The sequence below is a fragment of the Rhagoletis zephyria genome, unplaced genomic scaffold (genome assembly GCF_001687245.7).
Source record: "Rhagoletis zephyria isolate East Lansing unplaced genomic scaffold, Rhagoletis_zephyria_1.1 Rzeph_scaffold_01977, whole genome shotgun sequence".
In the NCBI taxonomy this organism is placed as follows: domain Eukaryota; kingdom Metazoa; phylum Arthropoda; class Insecta; order Diptera; family Tephritidae; genus Rhagoletis; species Rhagoletis zephyria.
Window position 1 is genome coordinate 4,457 of NW_016159061.1, and position 24,992 is coordinate 29,448.

The window sequence follows — 24,992 nt, forward strand, 5'->3', positions numbered from 1 at the left end:
TTTGTCTTTGTATTTTAACATAATTCATGTATTTATTGTGGTATTTTTTTTTTGGTTGATATACAGTTAAATTTTATTTTTTCATTAATGTTCAGTTTTACATGGAATAACAAGTGTTGAAGTGAAGAAATATATTTGTTTTTTTTTGCTTAATATTGCCTCACTGGATTTTTTTAGAGTTCTTTACCTGGAGTATCTGAATTTATGCGGTTTTTGAAAATGCTGGAACGCTTCCCCTGTGTTTGTATAAAAGTAAATAACATTTTAATGCGGATTTTTTTATCCGGCTTTCTGAGGAACGCATTTACGGCATAAAAAGAGATCTAAGTGTACGGTACTTTCATTGAAATTTTTAGTAATATTAGTAATATTACGTTCAAATTGGCCCAATTTAAATTGTTAAATAAAAAAGAGCTTTTTATGATTCACATTGAACATTTTGAGTTAATTTTGACGGTTGTTTGATTTCAAATAAAAATTTAAAAAATATTCAAAATCAATTTTTTTGTGTTTAAATTTGTTTCGTGCGTATGTCTGTTTCATGATATTAACGCATACGGTTTACTTCAAAATGTTTAGTTCGTATGCACTATTTATCTCTGCGTACGATGCGGCCTGGTGGGAAATGGCTACCCCGTCGGAAATTCAATTACTTTGAAAGCAATTTAAAAAGTACTTTTTTACCAACCACAAGTAGTTTGAATTCTTCCTTTTTGCTTGTAAGCTACTAACTTTATTAACAAGGTGATGTCCTAAAACCAAGCTAATTATCCGACGCTGCATATGTTCCAACTACTTTAAAAAATTCATAAACTGCACAAATAGTTTGTTGCCAACTACTTTTGAAGCAGAAAACTTTCTGATGCAACACTGCGCCGAATTGGCTTCCAAATGAGTTAAATGATTTAACTGGTCTAATTTTCCAACAACAATTGCATGCTATTTAACTTGTTTATGAACATGTTTTGTTCATTTAACTGGTTCAAGCCCATTTTACATGCTCAACTTGTCAATTTGAACATATTATAAGATCAAAAAATTTAAATAATCTTTAAAATCGAAGACCTCAAAAACGGTTAAGTTTTGGACAGCTTGTCATATAAACAAGTTAATCAGAAATGACTTGTTTAATATGTTATGACAATAATATGCAAACAGAATTGATGTTGTAAAACAATATATAATTTTATTTTTAGCTGTGAAAGCGTAGCAACATTTACATATTTTATCCCTTTAAATTTCAGTAGTGTTCATATGTAAGAGGACATTACAAAAATACAAATCAATTGAAAGTAATAAAAATAACTGTTATTTTATTAACGTTATTATACAATAATGTTAAACGCTCTTAGCGCCGTAGTGTATGCAATGATTTTCCCGAAACTTGTTGCTTTTACACTGTTCTCTTTTTTCAAGTGATGTAGTGATGACGTTTTTATGTACATAATGTCATGTTTCTTCGTTTGCATAGTTTTTTCGAACAAAGCAGCTTTTGGAATTTTTAATGACAGCTTTTAATTAATTTAATCAAACATTGCCACCTATTTTGCGGTNGTGTACATAATGTCATGTTTCTTCGTTTGCATAGTTTTTTCGAACAAAGCAGCTTTTGGAATTTTAAATGACAGCTTTTAATTAATTTAATCAAACATTGCCACCTATTTTGCGGTTAAAAATTTTTACACCAAGGTAGCCACATATTATTTTGTTTACATAAAAATTCCCGATGTAATTTTTCATTCCGTGTATTTTAAAAAGTTTAAAGTTTTTTCAACGAGATTAAAAAAAATATATCTACGATTTCCATATGTATGTGGGTACATACATACATACATATGTTGTAAGTAAAAAGTGTGTTTGTTCAGCTTTCATTGAATGTGTGGTTTGATAAATGGAAACAATTGCACTACGTAATTATGTAAGTGTGAATGAATATACATTAGATTGCATCACTCTCGATACAAAAAATTTCGGTACTGTTTTTCTTTGGACTTATAAAACGTATTATATTTGAAGACTTGCACCAAAATATTTCGGAAAATAAATATGTATATATCTGTTTTTTTTCCGCGACCTTTATGATTTTAATCAAACAATCGTTTTCAATGCCGGCTCGAGGTCAGGATGCTTATTGTATTAAAACACATGAAATTCGTTATTTTCCCAATTTATTTCAAATATATTTTATTCATAAAAAACGTAATTTTTTGGGGTATTTTCAAATCACTGCAGCTAACGTAAATCTTAATATTTTTCCGAATTATTTTGGTGCAAGTCTTCAAATATAATAAAATTTGTACTCCCGGCTGAAAAACAGCAACTTTATTTGGTGGTGCAGTCTAATGTACATAAGTCTTGTTTTTCTCAAATGCAGGCAAATTTATCAGAGAATACAAAAAGTTGAATAAATAAAATATAACCACATAATTTAATATTCTACATAATTAATAAGTTAAGAGCAGCTTATATTTAACGATATTATCAGTACAATAGAGCAAACATTTCACATCCAACGAAACATTTCTACAACTAACATTGAGTTAGAAAAAGCGTTCGATGGCGCACAGTGGGAGAGTCCCATACATTTTTTGGAACAAATTTTAAGGAGTTGGCGTGGGGCTTCATTTTTGCATATGCAGCTTTTATGGAAATACATAAAATGGGCAGATTGATGTAAAGCGTACGAACCTAACTTTCTAACTGAATAATTTTCTACTGTTTTAAATTAAATAAATATATATGTACAATGTATATTATACATACATATACATGGGAGGAAAACTTCATTTAGATATTTCTATTTGTAACCTACTTCTGTCCTCTTTCATTTGATGCCAAATTTGTTTAATTTGGATAAGCGGTTTTTATTTATTAGCAAAGGACTTTCAGTAAGGCCTTAAAAAATATTTGGCCAAGTTTAACTGTTATTACTGGACTAAAGAATAAAAGCAAGGGTTTTTTTTGGTAATTTTTGAAATTTTTTCCAAAAAGTTCGAAAAATAACCAGCATGCAGGATTCCTGTCCAGGAGGTCCTGTGGTCAAATGAACATTGGTAACCTAAATCTGCGACAATACTTTGCCGGGACTCTTATAACATTGAAAAAAATAACTGTTCTTTTCGGTCTCTGTTTCTGTTAGAATGATGTTCATTTCAAATCTCCGTTACTTTAAACAAACATTAATTATTAAATATTTTTGTATACATAAATATGTATTCGGTCGCTTAGCTGTATTTGCTTAGTTTTAAAACTCGAAATTTTATTTGCTTCCAAATTTCGTAAAACCGGATCACCCAAAGTAATGAATACCAATACGCAGCATAGATAAGTAATGAATATAAATAACTGAGTAGTTTTTAAATATGACCATCACAAATATGATATAGTGATTCGTTTAGAACAAGCTAACTGGACAAAATTATTTAATTATAGTTTATGATTCATATGACTGTATCTCTAGTCACGTTATATACGTACATATTATGTAATAAAAGCGTAATCGGGGCTTGTCTATATATAAAATCTTATCTATATGGGCAAACATAAAAAACAAGTAACTTTTGTGTTATTTAGCTTTATTTTCATTATTTTAAACTATGAGACATTTATTTTCATATCGGTGGTGTTACACTTTCGATTGGCTTCAAAATTTTTTATAGGTTTTATACATCAAATAAGCTAACACGTATTCGAGGATTTTTTATATATTTTTTTCGTCGGAGATATGATCTGTCAAAGATTTGATTTTGTCATGGTTCTGACTAATCATATACTTCTTCAAATCGTTATATCTCGGGTTCAGCTCATCGTAGAGATATCATCTTAACGTCGTTTTAAAGTTAAAGAAACGGGCTTCAGATTTCTTTATATAAGATGGTCATAATTGTCTCAACGCTAACTTAGCTATTAACAGTTGAACTTTTTGAAGTTGATTTGCATAGTAAAGACCAGTAAATTAAGGGTATAATATTATACTATGGTAATCCTCATTTAATTCTCTATAAAAAACATGGTCCAAAAAATTGACTATCTTTAAAATATTTTTTTTTTTTTTTTTGTAACGAGATGATTTATTTTTTGAGAGTTATATAGATATAGAGAGCTATATTTAGCAATGTATTAAAATCGGTTTTTTACAAAAATCTAAATTTTATTGCGGATTCCGGTAGAATACCTATCCAGAAATAATATTTGTACAGCAAGATTTTTCATTAAGGTGACAAAACCCCTAAGACTAAAGTTAGAACGCAGATTTTATTGCGGATAGCTTATATGTTACAGTGAGCCTTATTCAATAATTTTCAGGATTAGTTAAGAAAATCTTAGAAAATATTCATGTGCAAAATTCTAGTAAAATAACTTTAAAATTGAGGGGGCTATTTATAAAATAATTAAAATTTTATCAAAAATTTCAAGTACCGTTATCTCGAAAACTTCAACCAATCTGGCAAAACGGGAGACGTTTTTGAATTTAGAAGGTCCCAATTGAGTGAGCTCAACTATCAAAATCTTTTCTCAAATTTACAATTTCCTCAGCATAATTTGAACCCAAATTATTCTAAATATTTGTCAGCTACACTTGATAGCAGTCAAAATGTATTCAACAAAGTGTGATTGAATTTAACATTGCTCTCGGAAGAACCATCATATAAAGTAAAATTAAAAAAATTTTGTATGAATTTTGAATCGATTGTTTATTTTTTTTTTTTGGCCTAATAGTGACTTTGTACATCGATGACGCGGGTTCGATCCCTGATGAAGTCTAGAAAAGGAAGTCTGATGAGGAGATTTGGTGATCTCCGAAATTGCTGCTATAATTTTTACCATTTTGCCTAATAAAATAATCGTGGTAAAAAGCTCAATAAAAATATTTAAACCAAATTATTCTATTTGAGCGATCAAAATGTTTTTTCCTCGTCTTACTTTTGAAGCACTTGATGAAAATGAATTACACTAAAATTTATCGATTTATTATATGATTGCGAATAAAATCGTATAGGCCACATGGTAGGGTTTGCCCACAAATTAAACAAAAAATTACATATTTTTTTGGAAATGTACCTATTTTTTAGATTTGCCCATATAATTTATTTTATGTAACATTTAAAATCATATTAATGTCAGAGACAGATACCACCTCCGACCAGTGCACCATATTTCCTTTGATTTATTTACACATATACTTAGTTTAGTCTATTCCCTGTGGGGAAAATCTCTAATTCTGAGCTAGTGCGCTTCTAGTACATTTAGACCCAATACTGGTTCGCGATAAATCTCTTTTGCATGCAAACAACTGGCGAATTGAACATGCCGATGTCCTAGGAAGTGTCAATTCCCCTTCGCTGCATACCTTTTTCGATAGTTCCGAGCTAGTCCTAAACTCTATAGTTCCGAATCAGACAGATGAAAGAAAAAAGTATCATGACTTTTCAATCGTTTTGGTTTTAACGTGTGTGCGATTTTAAATAATTTTCAAAGAAATGTGTTTCCAATTGAAATTAAATTTAATTTAATGATTGTAAGAAATGTACGTTTACATACATTTGGCTGTAGTTGAGTTTGCAGAGGCGCTAGCTATGAAAATGCATCTGTGAAGTGCATAGTGAAAGCGTATTTGAACGAAAAAGCCGCCAAACACATATCTATGTAAATTTCTGTTCTAAATTTTACAGATAAAATCTAGTTCGTTCCGCAGTGAAATAAAATAGTTTCTTAAATGCAACACATTTCGCTGAATTTGAACTGGTCGAGGTCTAGTTACTATCGGCTTGCTTCGTTTTTTGCGATAAAGATCTAGTGGAACTAGAAATTTCATTCACTAGTTCGCGATTTCCCTGCAGGGATTTGTATGTTTGTATAGATATAGGCGATTGAGTATTCGCATATGATTGTGTGTATGTATGTACATAAGTACATTTCCGCAATCGCTTCATTCGTAGTAGCAAAATCGGTGTGAATGCATTTGTCTGCTTCGTATTCATATGTATGTATATATGTACATATGTGTGTATTTGCAATTTCATATAATAACACTACACAACCATGTTCTGCCCTTCATTTCAATTTGTACGTTATGTTATTTATAAATTTACTCTTTATTTTAACGTATAAAAGGTTATTTTAATTTATTTTTACTTTCCTTTCTCCCCTTTTTTTGTACTCACAGCCTGGCATAAATCTCCTCCCGCATAAAAAGCAAAAAAAAAATAAAAATAAAATAAAACTAAAAGCGAACGAAAGAAAGTATAACTGCCATAAAATAGAAAAAAAAAGTAATAAATACGCGTGCACTAAGTCTCTCTGCGTTACAGCAACTAGCAATTTCCGCTTTTATATATACATACATCCANTGTACTCATAGCCTGGCATAAATCTCCTCCCGCATAAAAAGCAAAAAAAAAANGCATAGTGAAAGCGTATTTGAACGAAAAAGCCGCCAAACACATATCTATGTAAATTTCTGTTCTAAATTTTACAGATAAAATCTAGTTCGTTCCGCAGTGAAATAAAATAGTTTCTTAAATGCAACACATTTCGCTGAATTTGAACTGGTCGAGGTCTAGTTACTATCGGCTTGCTTCGTTTTTTGCGATAAAGATCTAGTGGAACTAGAAATTTCATTCACTAGTTCGCGATTTCCCTGCAGGGATTTGTATGTTTGTATAGATATAGGCGATTGAGTATTCGCATATGATTGTGTGTATGTATGTACATAAGTACATTTCCGCAATCGCTTCATTCGTAGTAGCAAAATCGGTGTGAATGCATTTGTCTGCTTCGTATTCATATGTATGTATATATGTACATATGTGTGTATTTGCAATTTCATATAATAACACTACACAACCATGTTCTGCCCTTCATTTCAATTTGTACGTTATGTTATTTATAAATTTACTCTTTATTTTAACGTATAAAAGGTTATTTTAATTTATTTTTACTTTCCTTTCTCCCCTTTTTTTGTACTCACAGCCTGGCATAAATCTCCTCCCGCATAAAAAGCAAAAAAAAAATAAAAATAAAATAAAACTAAAAGCGAACGAAAGAAAGTATAACTGCCATAAAATAGAAAAAAAAAGTAATAAATACGCGTGCACTAAGTCTCTCTGCGTTACAGCAACTAGCAATTTCCGCTTTTATATATACATACATCCAGTTTGCTTTGTGCTTTTTTTATCGCACAAAAGTAATCTGCGCGCTCTCTCCAATACTCACCCACNGTATAACTGCCATAAAATAGAAAAAAAGTAATAAATACGCGTGCACTAAGTCTCTCTGCGTTACAGCAACTAGCAATTTCCGCTTTTATATATACATTCATCCAGTTTGCTTTGTGCTTTTTTATCGCACAAAAGTAATCTGCGCGCTCTCTCCAATACTCACCCACTAGCTCTATTAGACCGCCATCCGACTGCTGCTAGTTCGCCTCCCGCCGGATCCCATACTTACTTGTCGTTGTCTCTACCGCACTGCTGTGCATTCCATTCACGTTATAATGGCTGCACAGCGGTCCCATGTAAGTAAAACTTAGTTGCTTTTGGCTTTGCGCAGACCTTTTTGGGATTTCTTTCTACATACCTACATATAACGAAAAGCAAGTAATAAACGCTCCCGCCCAGCGCCCAAACACAGATTGCAGTTCCAAGCATGCTCAGCATGTAATCAATCTGATGTCCAGAATTTGATTTACATACATTACAATTTCCTTCTATTTTAATTTCACGCATTTTATTTCAGTTGTTTTTTTTTTGTTACTTAGTTGATTATTTGTTATGAGTTTCGTTTGAGTTTTTTGCGAATTTGGTTTTGAAAAAGTTGATATAATTAATTACTGCATGCTATCTTACATTTCTTTGTTTTTATACATACATATATGTATGTGTAAGTAACAGTTTCAAAGCTAATTAAAATAATATAAAAGAGATCTAAAATACGATAAAATGAATTATATAATTTAAGTTAGTAGTTCATTAGACAGGCTCGGTGACCGTATGAAAAAAGTTCGTGATCTGGGCTGCCAACTATCTTTAGATATGACGCGCCATTTTGACAATAAAAAAATTGCGACATAAAAAATTAAAGGTGCCAAAAAGTTCCAAATTTTTAGACTCCTTTTATGTTAATAAAATCATAAATGCACTTATTAGAGATAGGCGCGTCTCTAAATATTTAACTCCAATCTCTCCAATACGCAGTCTAGCAGCGCTGAAGGCAATGGTATCTAAAATAGTGAAATCAGGAATTGCACAGAAATGTCGTACCACGCTGGCGGCACTGAACAATTTTAACGTCACTCTATGCTAGGTCCCCGGACATAGCGATATTGAAGGGAATAAGTCGGCTGACGAGATGGCCAGATGCGGCTCAGAGAAGCCAAGAAAAGAAGCATTAGGAAAACTGATAAATGCAATGTGGCTGCGACTAATTACTTGTGGAACAAACAGGAAGACTGTGCGATTACTACGGCTGCGGCTTAGTAGGAAAAAGACAAGAGACATATTGAAACTCAATAGATCTGCAGTAATAGTCCTTGCCGGCTGCATCACAGGACACAGTACTATAGCACCAATGCTTCAACGGTGGCGAATATCAACAAGTACTCTTTGCAAAGACTGCCCCATTATGGGGATGAGGAAGAGTCAATTGACCAGTTTCTGTGTCGATGTCTAGGTCTACAGGAGAAGTGCCTCAAGCGCTTGGGTTCACGCTTCTTCATTCGTCTGGGCGAGATGGCGAAGGTGGAACTGTTGGATCTTATCGGATTTATTAGGGATTCGTGGAGGATCATTACTATACCAAATGCTAAAATTTGAGTCTTATTCCGGTCGCATTGCAGAATTTTTACTTTTTTTTGACGTGATGTAATGTACATACGTCTGTTGGATGGCATGAACACACCCGGTCGTAGATTATATACAAAATTAGTTTTGAAATTATCCACCACAGCCTCTGTGTGTGTGTCGTATACGTATTTTTTGGTAAAGAATTATTGCAAATATCAATTCTAATGAATTAATTTCAGTATTTACTGATTTATCGAAGATTTTATATTTCTCCAAATTACCGTTATTGTCCGATTTTAAAAGTTTTCAGCCGTTTGGAATGATTTGTTATGACCAACAACTGTGCCAAATTTCGATCAAGTTGGTGGAGCGGTTAACAAGATATACACATGTAATCATAAGTGGGCGTGGCTACGCGCATTTTCCAAAAAGTTATAATATTCTTGTTTGTAGTCTAAGAATCATTGTAAATATCAATTTTGTGTGAATAAGCATCAGTAGTTACTAAAATATCGCAGTTTGCGGATTTCTGAAAATTACCTATATGTGGGAGGTAGGCGCGGTTATTGTACGATTTTGCCCATTTTCAATAGCATCTGTCCTACGCTAGAAAGAAGTACACATGTTTCTTTTAGATATGTACATTTTTTCTAGAGTTATCGTGTGTACAGGCGGACGGATGGTCGGGGATACAGTCACCACTTAAACGATTTCTTTTTTCATTGTGATCATTTATGTATACATTTGTTTATATCTATTTTAATTCATTTTGGCTGCTACATACAACCAAACCAAACAAGTGCGTCCGGGTATAAACACGAGACACTGTCAGCAAAGAAAAAAATCTACGCGATTCTTTAGCAAGTTAAAACTTGCACTTTATTGTACTAAAAATTATTGGGCTATAAAACTGCATACTCAAACACTTTCTAGGGAATCTTTAAAAAAATATATAAAAAACCATTATTTGACAGATATTTCGAAATTGTAAGGCCCTGGGGCGACCGTAAATATTATCCGATCGGAAACAGATTTAACACGGGGAGATGTGATCATGTGCGATGACTTTTCCGCACTATTAGAGTTTCCAAATCGAAAAATAAATTTTTTTCGCTTCACCCTAATATACATATCGAATTTGTGCCGTGGTTTAGCAATGCAAATGGTGTTTTATTCGTTTAACTACTTAGGAGTTGTTACGTATTTCATATTTTGTAGTCCAACACTTACTAAATCTTTAGATAAAATGTTAATTTGAAAGCTTGAAAATGTTCCCTACAGAATAACTGAAAATAATCCGGAATAATTATGTTCTAAGGCACGTTATTGCTAAATTAAGAACCACAAAATTTTAATTTGCTCTACTGAAATATATGGACTTTTGAGTTGTGTCGTTATTGCAGAGGACCATCGATATGCAAAGTTTAATGGCCAAAAATTACAGAAAAGAAAACTTTGAATCAATTGTATGCTTAAAATTAACCTAATGTTGAGTTAGTAAAATATCGAAAGCTACATTTTTGCCGATGTAAGCTATTTGCCATTTTCAAATTTTTTTAGGAGAGTTAGATTTTTTCTTCCATTACAAATAAATCCAAAACCAAAAACAGATTTCACTACCATTGAAATTTGCAAATGTTGGTGCTTACGAAATTTCTCTTTGTTAAACTAACTGAAATTAACAAGAATTTTTTGCTTTGTGTTTTTGTCTGATTTACTTACGGTTGGATAGATACATTTGCTAGTTTCGTTCCAAGCAAACTAACAAATTTTAAAAGAGAAATACTTTCATACATTAATACANTATTTTCAAATTTTTTTAGGAGAGTTCGATTTTTTCTTCCATTACAAATAAATCCAAAACCAAAAACAGATTTAACTACCATTGAATTTTGCAAATGTTGGTGCTTACGAAATTTCTCTTTGTTAAACTAACTGAAATTAACAAGAATATTTTGCCTTGTGTTTTTGTCTGATTTACTTACGGTTGGATAGATACATTTGCTAGTTTCGTTTCAAGCAAACTAACAAATTTTAAAAGAGAAATACTTTCATACATTAATACAAACACAAATGAATTTCCTGTTGCAATTTGAAATAAACTCAAAGAAATCATGTAATATAAACATTTAGGTTAACCAAAATGGCGGAAATAGTTTGGACGATGCCACAGCAAAACGAAACGAAAATTTACGAAAACTTTTTCAAGCGAGCAAAAAAGCAACAAAGGCCACAAAGTTGCAACGTGGCTATAGTGAAGAAGGAGTTGCGAAATTTAACTACAACAGTACCACAGCACTGCACATCAGCCAGAAGGATGTTTCAAACTGCGACAGCTATGATGATAATAATGTTCACACTGATAACAATGAAGTTCATGATACTCCTTTCGACACTGCTGCAGGCAGTGGCAGGTGGTCACGCAACCAGCTTTGGAAACAAAGCAACGGACAACTTGCCAGTGGTGCTGCCCATGTCAAAGCAGCTACCTCAACTGCTGTCAACGCTGATTACGACAGCGGCAATATGCGTTCGAGACGTGGCGAGAGTCGCATACGGCGCTGGAGTATAAGAAGCAGTAGTGTGTCGGGAGGTGAACACAGGCGACTCGAAGGAAATTCCCCAATGAGCCAGCGACAATTGGGTAAAAGTGTTGTGGACACAAATCAATTGGCGCTGTCAAGCAATCAATCGAAATGGAAAGAAAGCGAACAAGAAATGCAAAGTTACTACAGCAACAGTTACAGCAATAAAAATAGCAAAATTAACAATGTTGAATGGTTAGAAAGCAATGTAAGTCAAAAAACAAAAGACTATAACGAGCACTATGGGACTAACTTTGGAAACTGGCATGGCAGCAATGGTGGTGAAGCGGAAGAAGAAGAAATAGATAGAGGATTTGACTTGGACTTCGTTGATGATTTTACAGTGGCTTCTTCTGAACCTGAGGAAGAGGAGGATGATTTGTGGCATGCGAAGTATGAGCACAGTGCAGGAAATCAAACCGCCAACTCATATACCACGTCACGAACCGCTGCAACACCTTTAAGTGCACACAGCGATTGGTGGCAGCGACGGGATCAGTCAGACTTGGGTGAAACAAAACGCGCCAATTCAGTAGCAATGATTGCGAATATAACACCAACCACTGAGAATCGAACAAATGTCAGATATAGCTGGACACCAAAGGAGTTGCAGGATAGTCCCGCAGCCGAGTATGTGTCTGGTAAAGTGAGATGCAATTCAGTAGTTGCTGACAATGACTGGACACGAATCGATGACGATGGCAGTTGGACCAACCAGAAGGTGCCTTCTGGGAAAGAAGAGGTCATCGGGCCAACGGCTGATTTCAATGAAAGTTATGAGGCTGCAGCATGCAATGTCCTGTGGCAGTCACATAAGTTGTCACAAAGCGACGTTGGAAAAATAGCAACATCAGATTCACCACAACGGCTGTTAAAGCCGGAATTGCAGTCTGCACAACGGCGGGGGCAAACTCCTACCTATAATGCTAGCCACATTTCAGCGCTTTTCAAAACACCGCTTGTGAAACGAAAGCGTGGGCAAAGCGTGGACCGTTTGGGTGTAGGTGTGCATACCACAAACGAACGTTGGATGTCTGAAAAGGACATAAACATGAAAATTGCTAACGGTTTGGGAAGAGTTGTGAATGCGACAGCTAAACCACGAGTATCGGTCGCAACAGCAGATGAACCGACGCAAAGCAACAATAATAGCTGTACAAATAATTTTACTGCGCTTGACGAATTGCGGTGGCAGCAAAAGCCACAGCAGCTGCATAATTCGGTGTACAATGTGCAACAACAGAATTGGAGTGGGAGTGGCTGCAATGAATATGAAGTTGGTTCAGGCGAAATGCAGCATCTAAGGTAAATGTGCTGGTGGAAAATTGGCAAATTAACATTTTTTATGTTGAGTTTTGAGGAATGCAATTAATTCAAGCAATTCTTTTTCGTGTTAAAATGGCATGGAAGCCAAATGCTGTTATGGTGTCAGAAAACTTTCAGTAAGGGAAAATTATTTCAAATTAGTTAAAAAAAACTGAAATGCATGAGCTGTTAAACACACTAACGGAATGCGAATTTTCAGGTGAAATCTCTGTTTTATGAACAAATGCTAAATAAATAATCATTGACACTTCTCTGCTGAAATCACGTACTAAGTAAAAGTATTAGGGGTGTTGTGCACATTTTTCGTGACAAATATACTTCTTCACTATCCGTGAAGAGGCGATTAATTTATCGGGAAGCTACATACATATAACGAAGACAAATGAGTAGGAAGACCGAAGGAAGGCAAGCTCTTGTGGCTGCCACTTTTTGTTTTGCAGAAACCGATTATATTAGGATCATTCCACGTAAAATAGGAAAACGACAAAAATTTAAATATGCCCTAATTATCTCTATTTCATTAACAGCCTCGTTTTAAATGACTAAATTTCATTATTCTGTTGAAAAATATTAAAAAATAAAAAAAGAAGTTGTAATTTTTGTGTATGGAAACTTTTATTTCATCAATAATCACTTTACACCAACTTTGAAATACTTTTTAATTTTTCTATAAAGATTGTATAAATCATATTTTTATTGAAAACGAAAGCGTACACTGAGGGAAATAATACATAGTTCAAATGAATACTTTATATTTGATTATCGTATAAAAATGTTCGTATTTAAAAATAATATTTTCATACAAAAATGTATTACCCAATAAACATTGGGCTTGGTTAGATATTCGAAAATTATTGGAAAACCAATCTCTTGAAGTGAATTGATGAAGTGCGGATTTTTGTCCGTTTACTGATATTCCATTTTCGGATACTTTGACGATCCGTTTTCCCACTTAAGTGTGCGGCAGTAACGTACGTTGTTACAGACAACAGTATTTGAAAGGGTTACGTTTTCGGCTGTTTTCTTTTTTGAAATTTGTCTGATTGAATTTTTCATTAAATACGCCTTCCTTCTGCACTTCAGAGATACTTTTTCGTGGTTCGAAAGAAATAAAATTAGGCAGCGTCTGATGGAATTCGGCACCTTCTGGAAGTTAACAAATAGCGGCGCACTCCTCTACACGCTCAGATACTGCGACTTACGCATGCATGCTTTCAAATGTTAAGCTTGAGCAAATAAAATACAATTGTTGCTTTCAAATGACATCATCTTTTTCGAACGTAGAAATCGGTTGTACACATTTATGAAGTATGCATGCTGTATGAGTGAATTAGTGTGAACAATTCATGCGTAGTCATGTATTTCCACAAATAAATCCAATTCTAGCCAATTGCAAGCGAACGTACGTTGTTGTTGTTTTAAGTACACTTCTTGATAAATTTGAAGTGGAATTTTTGTAATATTTTCAGTCTTGTACAAAAATTTTAGTGAACGGATGTGTTGTGTGATAATATTTTCAGCACTAGCAGGCTTTTACAAGATATGCATTTGCATATGTAAATGCTACTTGTTTGTATGTCACCGTATATTAAAATGTATCAGAAAAGTAGGATTTACATATGGGGATACATATGTATCTTGTAAAATTTCTACTGAGCGACAACACACACATACATACATAGTACATGTATATCCGCGCAAATCGCGTGCTGAGGTGTTGATGGAAATTCAACATTTGAAAGCAAATTTATATGGCCGGGTGTAGCTGAGTGCGCAAAGATGCTTACCACAATTTGTTGATATGCAGAGATGGTCACGGTTCGAATTAGCGATGGGCACGGGACCAAATATTCGATCCCAATCCCGCTCTTCCCGAAATTAAATTTTACGTCCCGAACCCGCGCATCCCGACGTTTTTCAGAATTGTAATTTAAAAATAATAATGAAAGGTCAAATTCCACTGCAGACAACATGCAAATTAAATATTTTTTTTTTTAATTTTTGTCTTGCTTATTCACTTTACGGATGCTTTTTCATAATGAACGCGGTCATTTTAATATGCGCGTAATTGAATTGAATATTTACAGTACTTTAGTACGTTTATAGTACAATCAATAACGTTTCTATTTGAAATTAATATTTTTTCCCCTCAGTGTATAATTGATATTTTGAGAACACAAAAACATCGTTCGTGAAAATTAAGTTTTTTTTTTGCTAAAATTTTACTTTGAGTGCACAAGCGTAAAATAGAATTCTTTTCAGTGTCCCACCAGTCACATTCAATCAAATGATAGCTACATAAAACTAACAAACAGTTTGGCATTTTGGTTAAAGCAAATTTTATACGTTGGTTATCGTTCTTTGTTAAAAAATATATTTCGCTGCTGTATAAGTTCCAAAGACATAGTTAAAATTTAGAATTGATCACATGGAGTAAAATGTCCCACCAGTCACAATGGAATTGCCCATTAGTAAAAAATTTAAAATGTAGCAAAAAGTCTTAAAATTTTTTAATTAGGGTTCCCGAATTGAAAAAAAACGTAAAAAATATATTACGTAGTATTGTCTTAAAATTTAATCCACGGGAGCTATTAGAAGAATTTACTTTGGTTTCTGATTTTGTCAATGGGCTGGTATAATGTAGAAGTAACTAATGTGAGGGTAAGAAAAAGGTGGCACCTACAGATTTTAGAACTTAAGATCCATCGGAAACGCTTTGATTTTATACCAGTACCGTGTTAAGTAGGTCAAGGTGCTACGGAAAGTAGCAGCAAATTGTTTTATAAAATTTAATTTAAAGATTTATCTTTGCTTTTTGAAAGGTAATTATTAATATTTTGGGTTGTTTTTCTATTAGTATTACCTCACTGGATTTTTTATATGTTTTTTTATGTGACTTTTTGTATAAAGCTTCTGAATTTATACGGTTTTTGGAAATTGCTTGAACGCATCGCCCGTTTTTGTACGAATGCAACGAAATGTATATACCGTATAAAAAGAGACCTAAGTGGACTACAATCGGAAAGGAAAATGCTGAACGTGAAATTGTCGGTGATTTAGTGTAAATGAAATTTTATTTGCTGGAGGTATCTAGTTAATTTAAGCATGCGACAAATCTACCCCAAATGCAGTTGCCTGAGGTGATTCCTCGCATTTCTTTTTTATATGTAGATAAAAAAAAAAAAACACAGCCACAAGTTTCTAAGTACGTAAGTACGTACATATCGTCGCCCGTATGCCAGAAACATGAATGTGTAAAAATGAAAATTTTTGGAAACCAAGTCTGATAGTTTTTTTACGAGACTTAACTCTACATTTATGCAATTGAAATTATAAAATACTTGTAGATTTATCAGGATCTACTATAGATGATATCGAAAAATTCATCAGGGAATCAAGATAGTGTTAATGCCACAAAACGCTTTTAAAACAGAAACAAATAAAGTGTTTTTTTGTTGCAATTTATAGCTATTTAATATGTATTCAGATACCTGTAGACTGAGTTCTTAGCAGTAATAGGGAAAATGCATATGTGCTTTTGAAAAACTCAAAACATACCCGGGTATGTCGTATTGACACAAAGGTTAAAGTCTTGCAGTTCCATTTTTAAGAAGTATTTTAGCTTTTTGTTTGCCTAAGATAATTAGAAGCCCATCCAGAACCTATGACCAAAATTTCAAAAAAATCTGTACATCCGATCTCGAGCTTTGCGAACACAAAAAAACGCATCTCAAAATATTTATTAGTATAGCCGTGGTTTCCGTGTACTCATGGTATTCATAGAACATAGAAGATATTGACCAAAAATTTTCATCTTCCACACAGATTGTTTTTAGAGCATAATGAACCATATTTTTGCTATTACCAATGAAAATTCTATAAAAGCCGATTTTCGGCCCACGCTATCGTACATGTACACGCAATAGTGTGAATATGTAAACTTTTTGCAGGACGAACGACAATCATTCCGCATAACAACCACTAGATGATGAGACTGTCGACGACAATGTGTCAGGCGATAGGAAGTGCAAATGAACAGCATAGCATGTACATACGTCGCTTCAATAGTGTGTGGTCGTTGATGGCGCCTCAAGATTAATGAGTTCGAGAACGAGAATGCATTCAAATTGGGCGAAAGTACACTAACATTGCACTCAAGCCGCTTAAGTGAGATTAGAACCATGAATGCTTTGTGATATTTCTCTATTCAATGTAGGAAGCTGGTGAATTTAAAGCAGCGATCTCGTTGAAATAATATAGTGAACTATGATGCTTTGGATTGTCTTTAGGATAACCTTGAAAAAATTCGAAATATTAAAACTTATTCGAAGTCAACACCGTAACTTTACACTCGCTGCTGCTGAGACCGAAATATCCGATAACAACCAGCGCTGATGTATCATTTCAGATATTCTCGGCTCCTCCAGGCGAACTCGAACCTGTGCCAGAACACAAATGAGCTTGGTACCAGGGGCCCCTTACATCAGATGCGGTCGATAGGGAGGTCAGGCAGTCCTTCACCGTTTTCGAACGAACCATCAGAAAGTCAAGATCCTTGGCTGTCGGAATAGATATTGACCTCCTTTGAAGGCGTTACAATAGTGAACACTAACTCGAAGCCTCCTGTATTGTGGCTACCTCTGTTCTTCGCAGAACCTTCTCATTGAGCTTATACCCATCCGTTAATACATTTACAGGACCTCGATTCCAGACTCCAGTCCTCCCTCGCTGGGATATGGAGGGTAAAATATCCCCTTGGACGGAAACTTGGCGTGCAGTGATCTATTCGAGCTGGTAGGAACTCGAAGCTTTTTAGGATACTGGCGTGCCCATAGCCGAATCGAAATTAAAGCCCACCCCACTTAGCTTTACTGCGATGCGAGCAGCGGCATCTCTGCCTGCTTTATCTATGGGCGCCACGTTTAGCGTAGCATTCAGCGCGAGAGTAGGAGTGGTTAGAAGTGCTCCACTGATTCCAGTTGACGACGAAGGTCAAGTCTAGGGCGCGCCACCCGACGAGAACTCTATAATATAAAACTGGCTTAGTTGTAGTTTTGTAAAGCCAATGAACTACATTCAGTGAGAGACCCCAGTGATTGCCAGTAGCCCCTGTACAAAAATATAAGGCTACTGTTGGCCTCTTGACCTTTCCTTTACGTTGGGCTTCCAGAAAAGCTTACTGCAAAGGATCCCACCAAGTACTTCGCTCTGTCAGGAAGTCTTATTGGGAGACCAGCCATTGAGGGCAGACGGCAAGTCCTCAACCAATTCAGGTAATCCTGCATAAGATGAAACATTGTTCCCAGAAACTTTCCCCTTGTTAGCAATGCTACATCGTCCGCAGAGGCAACAACCCGGAAGCCACTTCACTCCAGAGCTACCAACAGGTCATCGACTACAGTAACCCAGCACCCAAAGGAAGGACACTAACTCCGCATTTTGGCAAGAAAGCGGTAAATAAACCTTACAAGGTCGTCTCCGACTTCCAGCCTTCTTAGGGAGTTTACAATAGCCGCAGGAAAGACGTTATTAAAAGCCCCCTCGATATCAAGGAAGGCACCAACCGCGTATTCCTTCTGCGAAAAAGTCTGCTCAATACTATCAACGACCGTGTGTAGGGCCGTTTCCACGAATCTACCCTTGCAGTATGCATTCTGATTAAACCATAGACGCTCTCTAAGAGCCCCCTTGCTTAGGTGCAGAACAATCAGCCTCTCCAGCGTCTTCAAAAGAAACGAGGATACACTGATCGACCTGAAGTCACCGGGTGATACACAAGAGACCTTATCAGCCTATGAAGTAAAGGTACATATTAACATCCAAAAATGCGCTTCGTCTTAAAGAAATTTTTTAGGGAACACTACAACTTACACTAATGCGTACTCGCTTTGATAATAAGTTTTTAACTTTTGGGCATGCAACTCAATTGTGTTTTTATGGTGATTTAACATCAGATTAAGCAATAGAATCCATCAAGACAAGATGTCCGCTATATGTTGCCAACTTTTTTTCTATGCAGCAGACCCTTTTTGAAGTTGAAAATTGTAGAACTCATCTTTCGGCTGAGCCCACTAAAGACTTACCCCTCTTCCCCCCTACTCCATCCTCCTGCCAAGTATTACTTTGCCTATTGCCTCCCTTCGACGTTAATCGCTTGTATACAACCCCCTTTTCCAACCTGCAAACTACAGAACACTTCCTAAGAGATTCAGCATACACCTCGAAATATGTAAATCAATAACAAATATCCAATAAAANTAAGTATTACTTTGCCTATTGCCTCCCTTCGACGTTAATCGCTTGTATACAACCCCCTTTTCCAACCTGCAAACTACAGAACACTTCCTAAGAGGTTCAGCATACACCTCGAAATATGTAAATCAATAACAAATATCCAATAAAATTTAATCAATTATATTTATTTATTATTTATTTAATGTGTGAATTTAATTTGTTAATTTTTTTATTTATACAATTTGAAATTCTTTACTTCTTGCCTTCAAATTCAATTGGTTGTTGCATAATTTTTTTAGCACAGACTTTGTCTTATTTTATGCCGCATTTAATGTTAATTGCATGCATTCTCCTAATGTTTATTGCATTGTCTTTTAAACGTTTTAAAGCCAACTCACAAAATTTTCTTAATATTTTTTCAGCTCTGCAACTGCAAAATCTTTGCAAAATACAAACTTAGCTACTTGCAATAGCAACAGAAATAACAACCTTGCGAAATTCGGTTATACATCGACAGATTGGAGGGCATCGCAAGCTTCGCTAGCTGAGCGTTTAACAAAATTTCGACACAAGCAACAGCAACAAGGGCGACGACAGTCCAAATCGGCCGAGGACGAATTATCGACGCCAGAAGGGTATTACCAACATTATAGCAGTACAAGCGATTGCCACAGCAACAACAATCAGCTTTACAACTGCAACCATAATTCTAGTAGTGCCAATAGGCCTTCGGCAGTCAGGCACGCTGAATTAACAACCACTGCGGAAATATACACTCCAGCAGCGCATCAGAGTCCATCACTCTTTGTAGCTAAACTTGCTAATAGCAACAATAACAACTACAACACAGAACTACATCATAGTAAGTCAAGTCAACAAAGTGCAGACGTTGCAACATTCGACGCAACTGAGGCAACATCTTCTCCGGCAGATTGTTATACCAAATCGGTCCGACAACGGCGTATATTAGTGCGCAGGCGCAATAATAACAAAAGCGGCCAAGCGAATTCCACAGTAACTGTGACAGAAAAGCCATCTGGGATTACATCAACCACCGTTGGCACTGAAGGACAAAAGGCAACCCAACAATTTTGGTATCTTTCACTGTTACACGGAATTGGCCTAACCAGATTTGGCGATTATGTTGCCGTGCAGTTAGGCGCATGCGATAGCAATACTAAGAAGCCAGCCAACGCTAGGTTGCATACACGTAGGCGTTCAACGTCACCCACTACAATTTCCGTCGAGAACATTCCAAAACGACGACGAGTCGACGTAATGGCATTGCTGCGCAGCATGAAGCTGAAAGATCGCCTCGCAATTAGTTTGGGAGCAACACTGATACTGCTGACACTGCTGTTGGTGGTTGATGTGCAGATGGATTTCGGTGTGACGAATCGGCATTTATTACAGCAGCAGTCACGTGTCCGTTATGCAAATGAAAATGATGGTGCTGGCGGCACAGGAGCTTTTAGAGATTTTAAGCGAAAATTTCTGCAAAAGAGGTAAGCATTCTGCACCGAAATGCCAATGTGTAATTGAATTTTTATGCATGTTTGTGTGTAGGCATTTTTAAATGCTGGTTGATTTGTGGAAGAGGCAAAGGCCATGTGCCGGATACTGCTGACAAATTAACCCCCTTTTTAGTTGAGAAGAACCGACATGCACTTGTGAGCTAAGTTTATTTAATGGCGAACAAAAGTTCTAATTAAAATGTGCATAAATTTTTACCAAATTAAGCTTGGTATCCAGCTCTTAAGAAGGCGATCAATAAAATAAGTAATTGCTATTATTTCGTGAGTGGGACTAGTAGTGTCCAAGGTATTTAGACATCTGATGTTTCACCGCCTGCTATCCCAGTTATTCTTAGCGAAATAATGAAACAGGCATATATGTATCTCTGTTGCAAAAATGGGTCGCCTTGTGCTCTTATGAGCTGCGAACTATGTACCTTAAGGAAATTTGAAACAAGAACATTTCTTCGCCATTTTTATACCCGAGCGCACTTGTACACAAGGGTATTATAACTTTGTTCACATAACGGTTGTTTGTAACAGGCAAAACGAATCGAGCTAGATATAGACAAATGTATACATAAATGATTACAATTAAAAAAGAAATCGATTAAGCGGTGACTGTCTGTCCGTCCGTCCGTCTGTCCGTCCATATTTATCATTTATGCCCATATATTTGAATAAAGTAAACATACTTAGAGGATATCAACCAATACTGCNATATTTATCATTTATGCTCATATATTTGAATAAAGTAAACATACTTAGAGGATATCAACCAATACTGCCCATATACCCGATGAAAGGAAAAATCTTGCATTTTTGATTAAAGAAAACAAAAACAAAATCATTCAAGCGGTTTTCGAGCATTTTGGAAATAAAGAAAGTTTGCTAATTTTTTCAACAATTTTTTTGCATTAAAATGTTTAATATTTGTTTAACTTATATATAATTTGTACACGATCATATTTCTATTGCTCCAAGGAACCTATGTCACGAAAATGAAAGTTAAATCTTCAAATCGTAAGTTGCTAGAGCACTTTAAAGGCTCAAAATTTACCCCAAAATAAGAATTGGTTACTTACAAAAATGAATTTTGTCGAAAGGCTTGGAATTTTTGCTTTGAAACGCCACACGTTTCTTTCAAAACGCTCTATTAGTTTTCGTGCAATAAGCGTTTTCGTAAAGCTCTAAAAATTACAACCGCAACATTTCAGCATAGCCACCATAGTGAAACGTAAGACGTATTCTACGTCAAAATGCTTAAAATCTCCAAACTGGGAAAATTGAGAAACCACTTTTCTATTTACAATCCAGACTATCTGAAAATTTAGTTAAACAAAATTGGTACCCTATTCCAGTACTTACTTACTAGATCTCAGTTCTTATAACCTTAACATACCACTCTAATATCAATAAGTTAAAGTTCGCCAAAGATTATCCAGTAATCAAGGAAATTTTGATTGCGATTTACTGATATTCAATAGAGTTTTAATAGTTAGATAAATGAGCGGAACTTTTACCGAAAATTCTGCAAAATTTAATTATAGTCGAAGTGATACTCTTAATCAAAATCAAACTTCTTGAAAGTACTGCGACCTCGAGTCTGTTTAGAATATTAAAACAATTCCAAACTAATACGCGAATCCATAGCTTAGAACCATTTTGGTGTATAAAAATCCATATTTTTTCTAAGCAGAATTAATTTCCCGATTACTGTAATCGTAATCATGAAATGCATGATTGCGAATACTTTAATTGTAATACTAAAAGCTTAACGATTATGACTACTGTTATCGTAATCCTAAATTTTAGGTATACGATTACTGTAATCGTGGTCAATAATCGTTAGATTTTAAGGATAGCAATTAAAGTAAATGCTTATTTTTTAAATGGACGGAATAACTAATTACAAAATGTTTTAAGACGAAATTTTACACTTATTCACTTACCCATTGCATTACACGTATTGTTCGCTTACCTCCAATGACATGCCCAGGTTAAAGTAACGCATCCTGTAAACTTGCTATTATTATAATCGGTTGAAGGGACTCGGCAAAAATGCTTCTTAAATCGAGCACTTATATGAGAATGCCGCTTTATAAAGCTCTCTAAATCCATTTACTTTTTATGAATAAGGGAAATGTTTATTGAAAGTCACACAAAGCACAGAAAGCCGAAGTTTAAAGTCGAGTTTTAAAAAAAAATATTGCCACTTTTAGGTCCAAGCTGCCTGATCATCAAAAACTCACACTTAATTAAAAGAAAATGCGCATTTCATATTTTTTATAGACTGATATGAAGACAGACATTCATCAAAATAGTCATGATTTACACATATTTTATGAAGTAACTTTAAAGCGTTGTGGTCATAAAAATAAGGGCAACGAATAAAATTTACATTGTAAGGCGCAACTAAGAAAGCAACTGCTGTAAGAAACTGTCATAATGCATCAATCAGCTTACACATAAACCGAGCGTCAAAAGCTGATGGCTTGCAGAAATGCTTTAAAGCACAACCTTATGCATTTGTATGCTTGTATGTACATTAGACTGCATCACTCTCCATACAAAAAAAAAGTCGCTGCTATGTTTCCATTGGAATTATAAAATCTATTATATTTTAAGACGTTGACCAAAATATTTCGGAAAAATATTAAGATTTACGTGAGCTGGACCGATTTGAAAATACCTCCAAAAATGGAGCTTTTTATGAATAAAAATAGTTTCTTAATGATTACCTTTTTTTGAAAAACCCCCTCAAATGACAAAAAGGCTTAAAAAATTTGCATAAAAATATTTAAAAAAAATTTGAAAAAATTTTGAACGGAAGCGTAATAATGAGATTTTTGATGCTGTTTTTTAACTTTTTTCAAAGATTGGTATAAGAAAAACTTGAATGACTGAACCTAAACCCTTCCAATTTAGACTTAAGAGCTGTCATTGGAAAGGTATTTTCTCACCTTTTTTATTTCTTCTTTCTAATAAACTCATTCAAAGGATGAAAGAGAAAGGTAGGATGAACGAATGTCATTCAAAGTTGAATTAAGATGTGTTGTTATTGGAAAAAAAATTGGGACACGAATGACTTTTTTTGACAGAAATAAAAATAGTGTGAAAATACCTTTTCTACTGAGATCCCATAAGTCTAAATCAGAATAGTTTTGGCCCAGTTATTTAAGTTTTTCGTAAATCAATCTTTGAAAAAACTAAAAAAACCAGCATCAAAAATCTCATTCTTACGATTCCGTTGAAAAGATTTTTAAATATTTGTATGCAGATTTTTTAAGCTTAATCCGTTTTGTCATCTGAGGGGACTTTTCTCAAAAAGTTCTTTAAGAAACAATTTTTATTCATAAAAAACTACATTTTTGGAGGTATTTTCAAATCGGTCCAGCTCACTTAAATCTTAATATTTTTCCGAAATATTTTGGTGGACGTCTTAAAATATAATAAATTTTGTAATCCCTGCGGAAAAAGCGCAACTTTTTTTGGTAATGCAATCTAATGTACATAAGTATGTACGTGTGTAAGTTTTTCAATATTAAATCGTCATCGCTGGATGGCAGTGGTGGCACCCTTGCGCGCACTGCACAAAGCAAACAGCAAGCCATAGTTAAGACAGCACCGAACGCCTTAATACAAAATTACTTATGGGCTATGGAGTGACAGCAGAAGCAGGATATACGAATTGACTTAGAGCAAAGCGGTGGCACTAACGTTTTTCATATCATTGCCGCTGTTCGTGTTGCCGTTCTAGGCTTCGAATGCCATAAGCTCTCTTCTTACTTGCCACCTTAAAAGCATTTCTGGACTTCGCTTTCACGCTTTGCTGTCTTTTGCAGTTGTGCGGCGAGCTGCGTGGTTATTTTGCCTGCTGGTGTGCCTGCCTTATTGCTTGCTGGCCTGGCTTGCTTGGTCGGCATGTTAGCTGGTTTATGTTGTGCCTTTAATGCGGTTACGGAAACCAAGTAATAAAACATCAAAATGGCGTAAATTGCGGAAGGAGTAAGCGTAAAGGAAATGCAGCGGCTAGGAAAGCTGCGGAAAATGCAAAAGCGATAACAACAACAGGCGCTGAGTTAAGGAATAAACAATACATAAATATTTGTAGTGTAAAGTGTTTGTGTGTATCTAGAGCATAGCTGGGCACACCAACACAGTCTCATTTTGTCATGGTATTAGTGCGTCGTGCTCAGTTATGGTTGCCGCATTTTTTATAAATGTACTAAAAGTGGTATTTTTCGTGCATGGGTATTTTGGCCTATTTTGCTTATACCTATAGTGTAATAATGAACCTTGGAAGTTTTTAGTAACTAATACTATTAGTTTATACAACCTTTTGCATAAGAAAAATTTAGTACTTGTATAATTTAAAAAAACTTAAATTAGGTAAACTCATTTGTATTATACCTGGGCTCCGTTTTATTAGAACAAATTCTTTTATATGCTGACCGGCCAGATGGTTACGGTGTTTAGGTCTTATTTTTTAACCGACTTCCAAAAAAGGAGGAGGTTATCAGTTCGTCGGAATCTTTTTTTTTTTTTTT

General features: G+C 34.9%; 1 protein-coding gene across 1 annotated transcript in view; it reads left to right on the forward strand.

Annotated features, from left to right (window-relative positions):
* The first annotated feature begins 7,495 nt into the window (after positions 1-7,495).
* LOC108365724 (extracellular serine/threonine protein CG31145) overlaps positions 7,496-24,992 on the forward strand; it is an 86,112-nt gene continuing 68,615 nt past the window's right edge. Inside the window, exons 1-3 of the mRNA XM_017619855.1 lie at positions 7,496-7,516; positions 10,917-12,673; positions 19,351-20,433. Coding sequence (XP_017475344.1) covers positions 7,496-7,516; positions 10,917-12,673; positions 19,351-20,433 — 2,861 coding nt within the window. The remainder of the gene's footprint in view (positions 7,517-10,916; positions 12,674-19,350; positions 20,434-24,992) is intronic.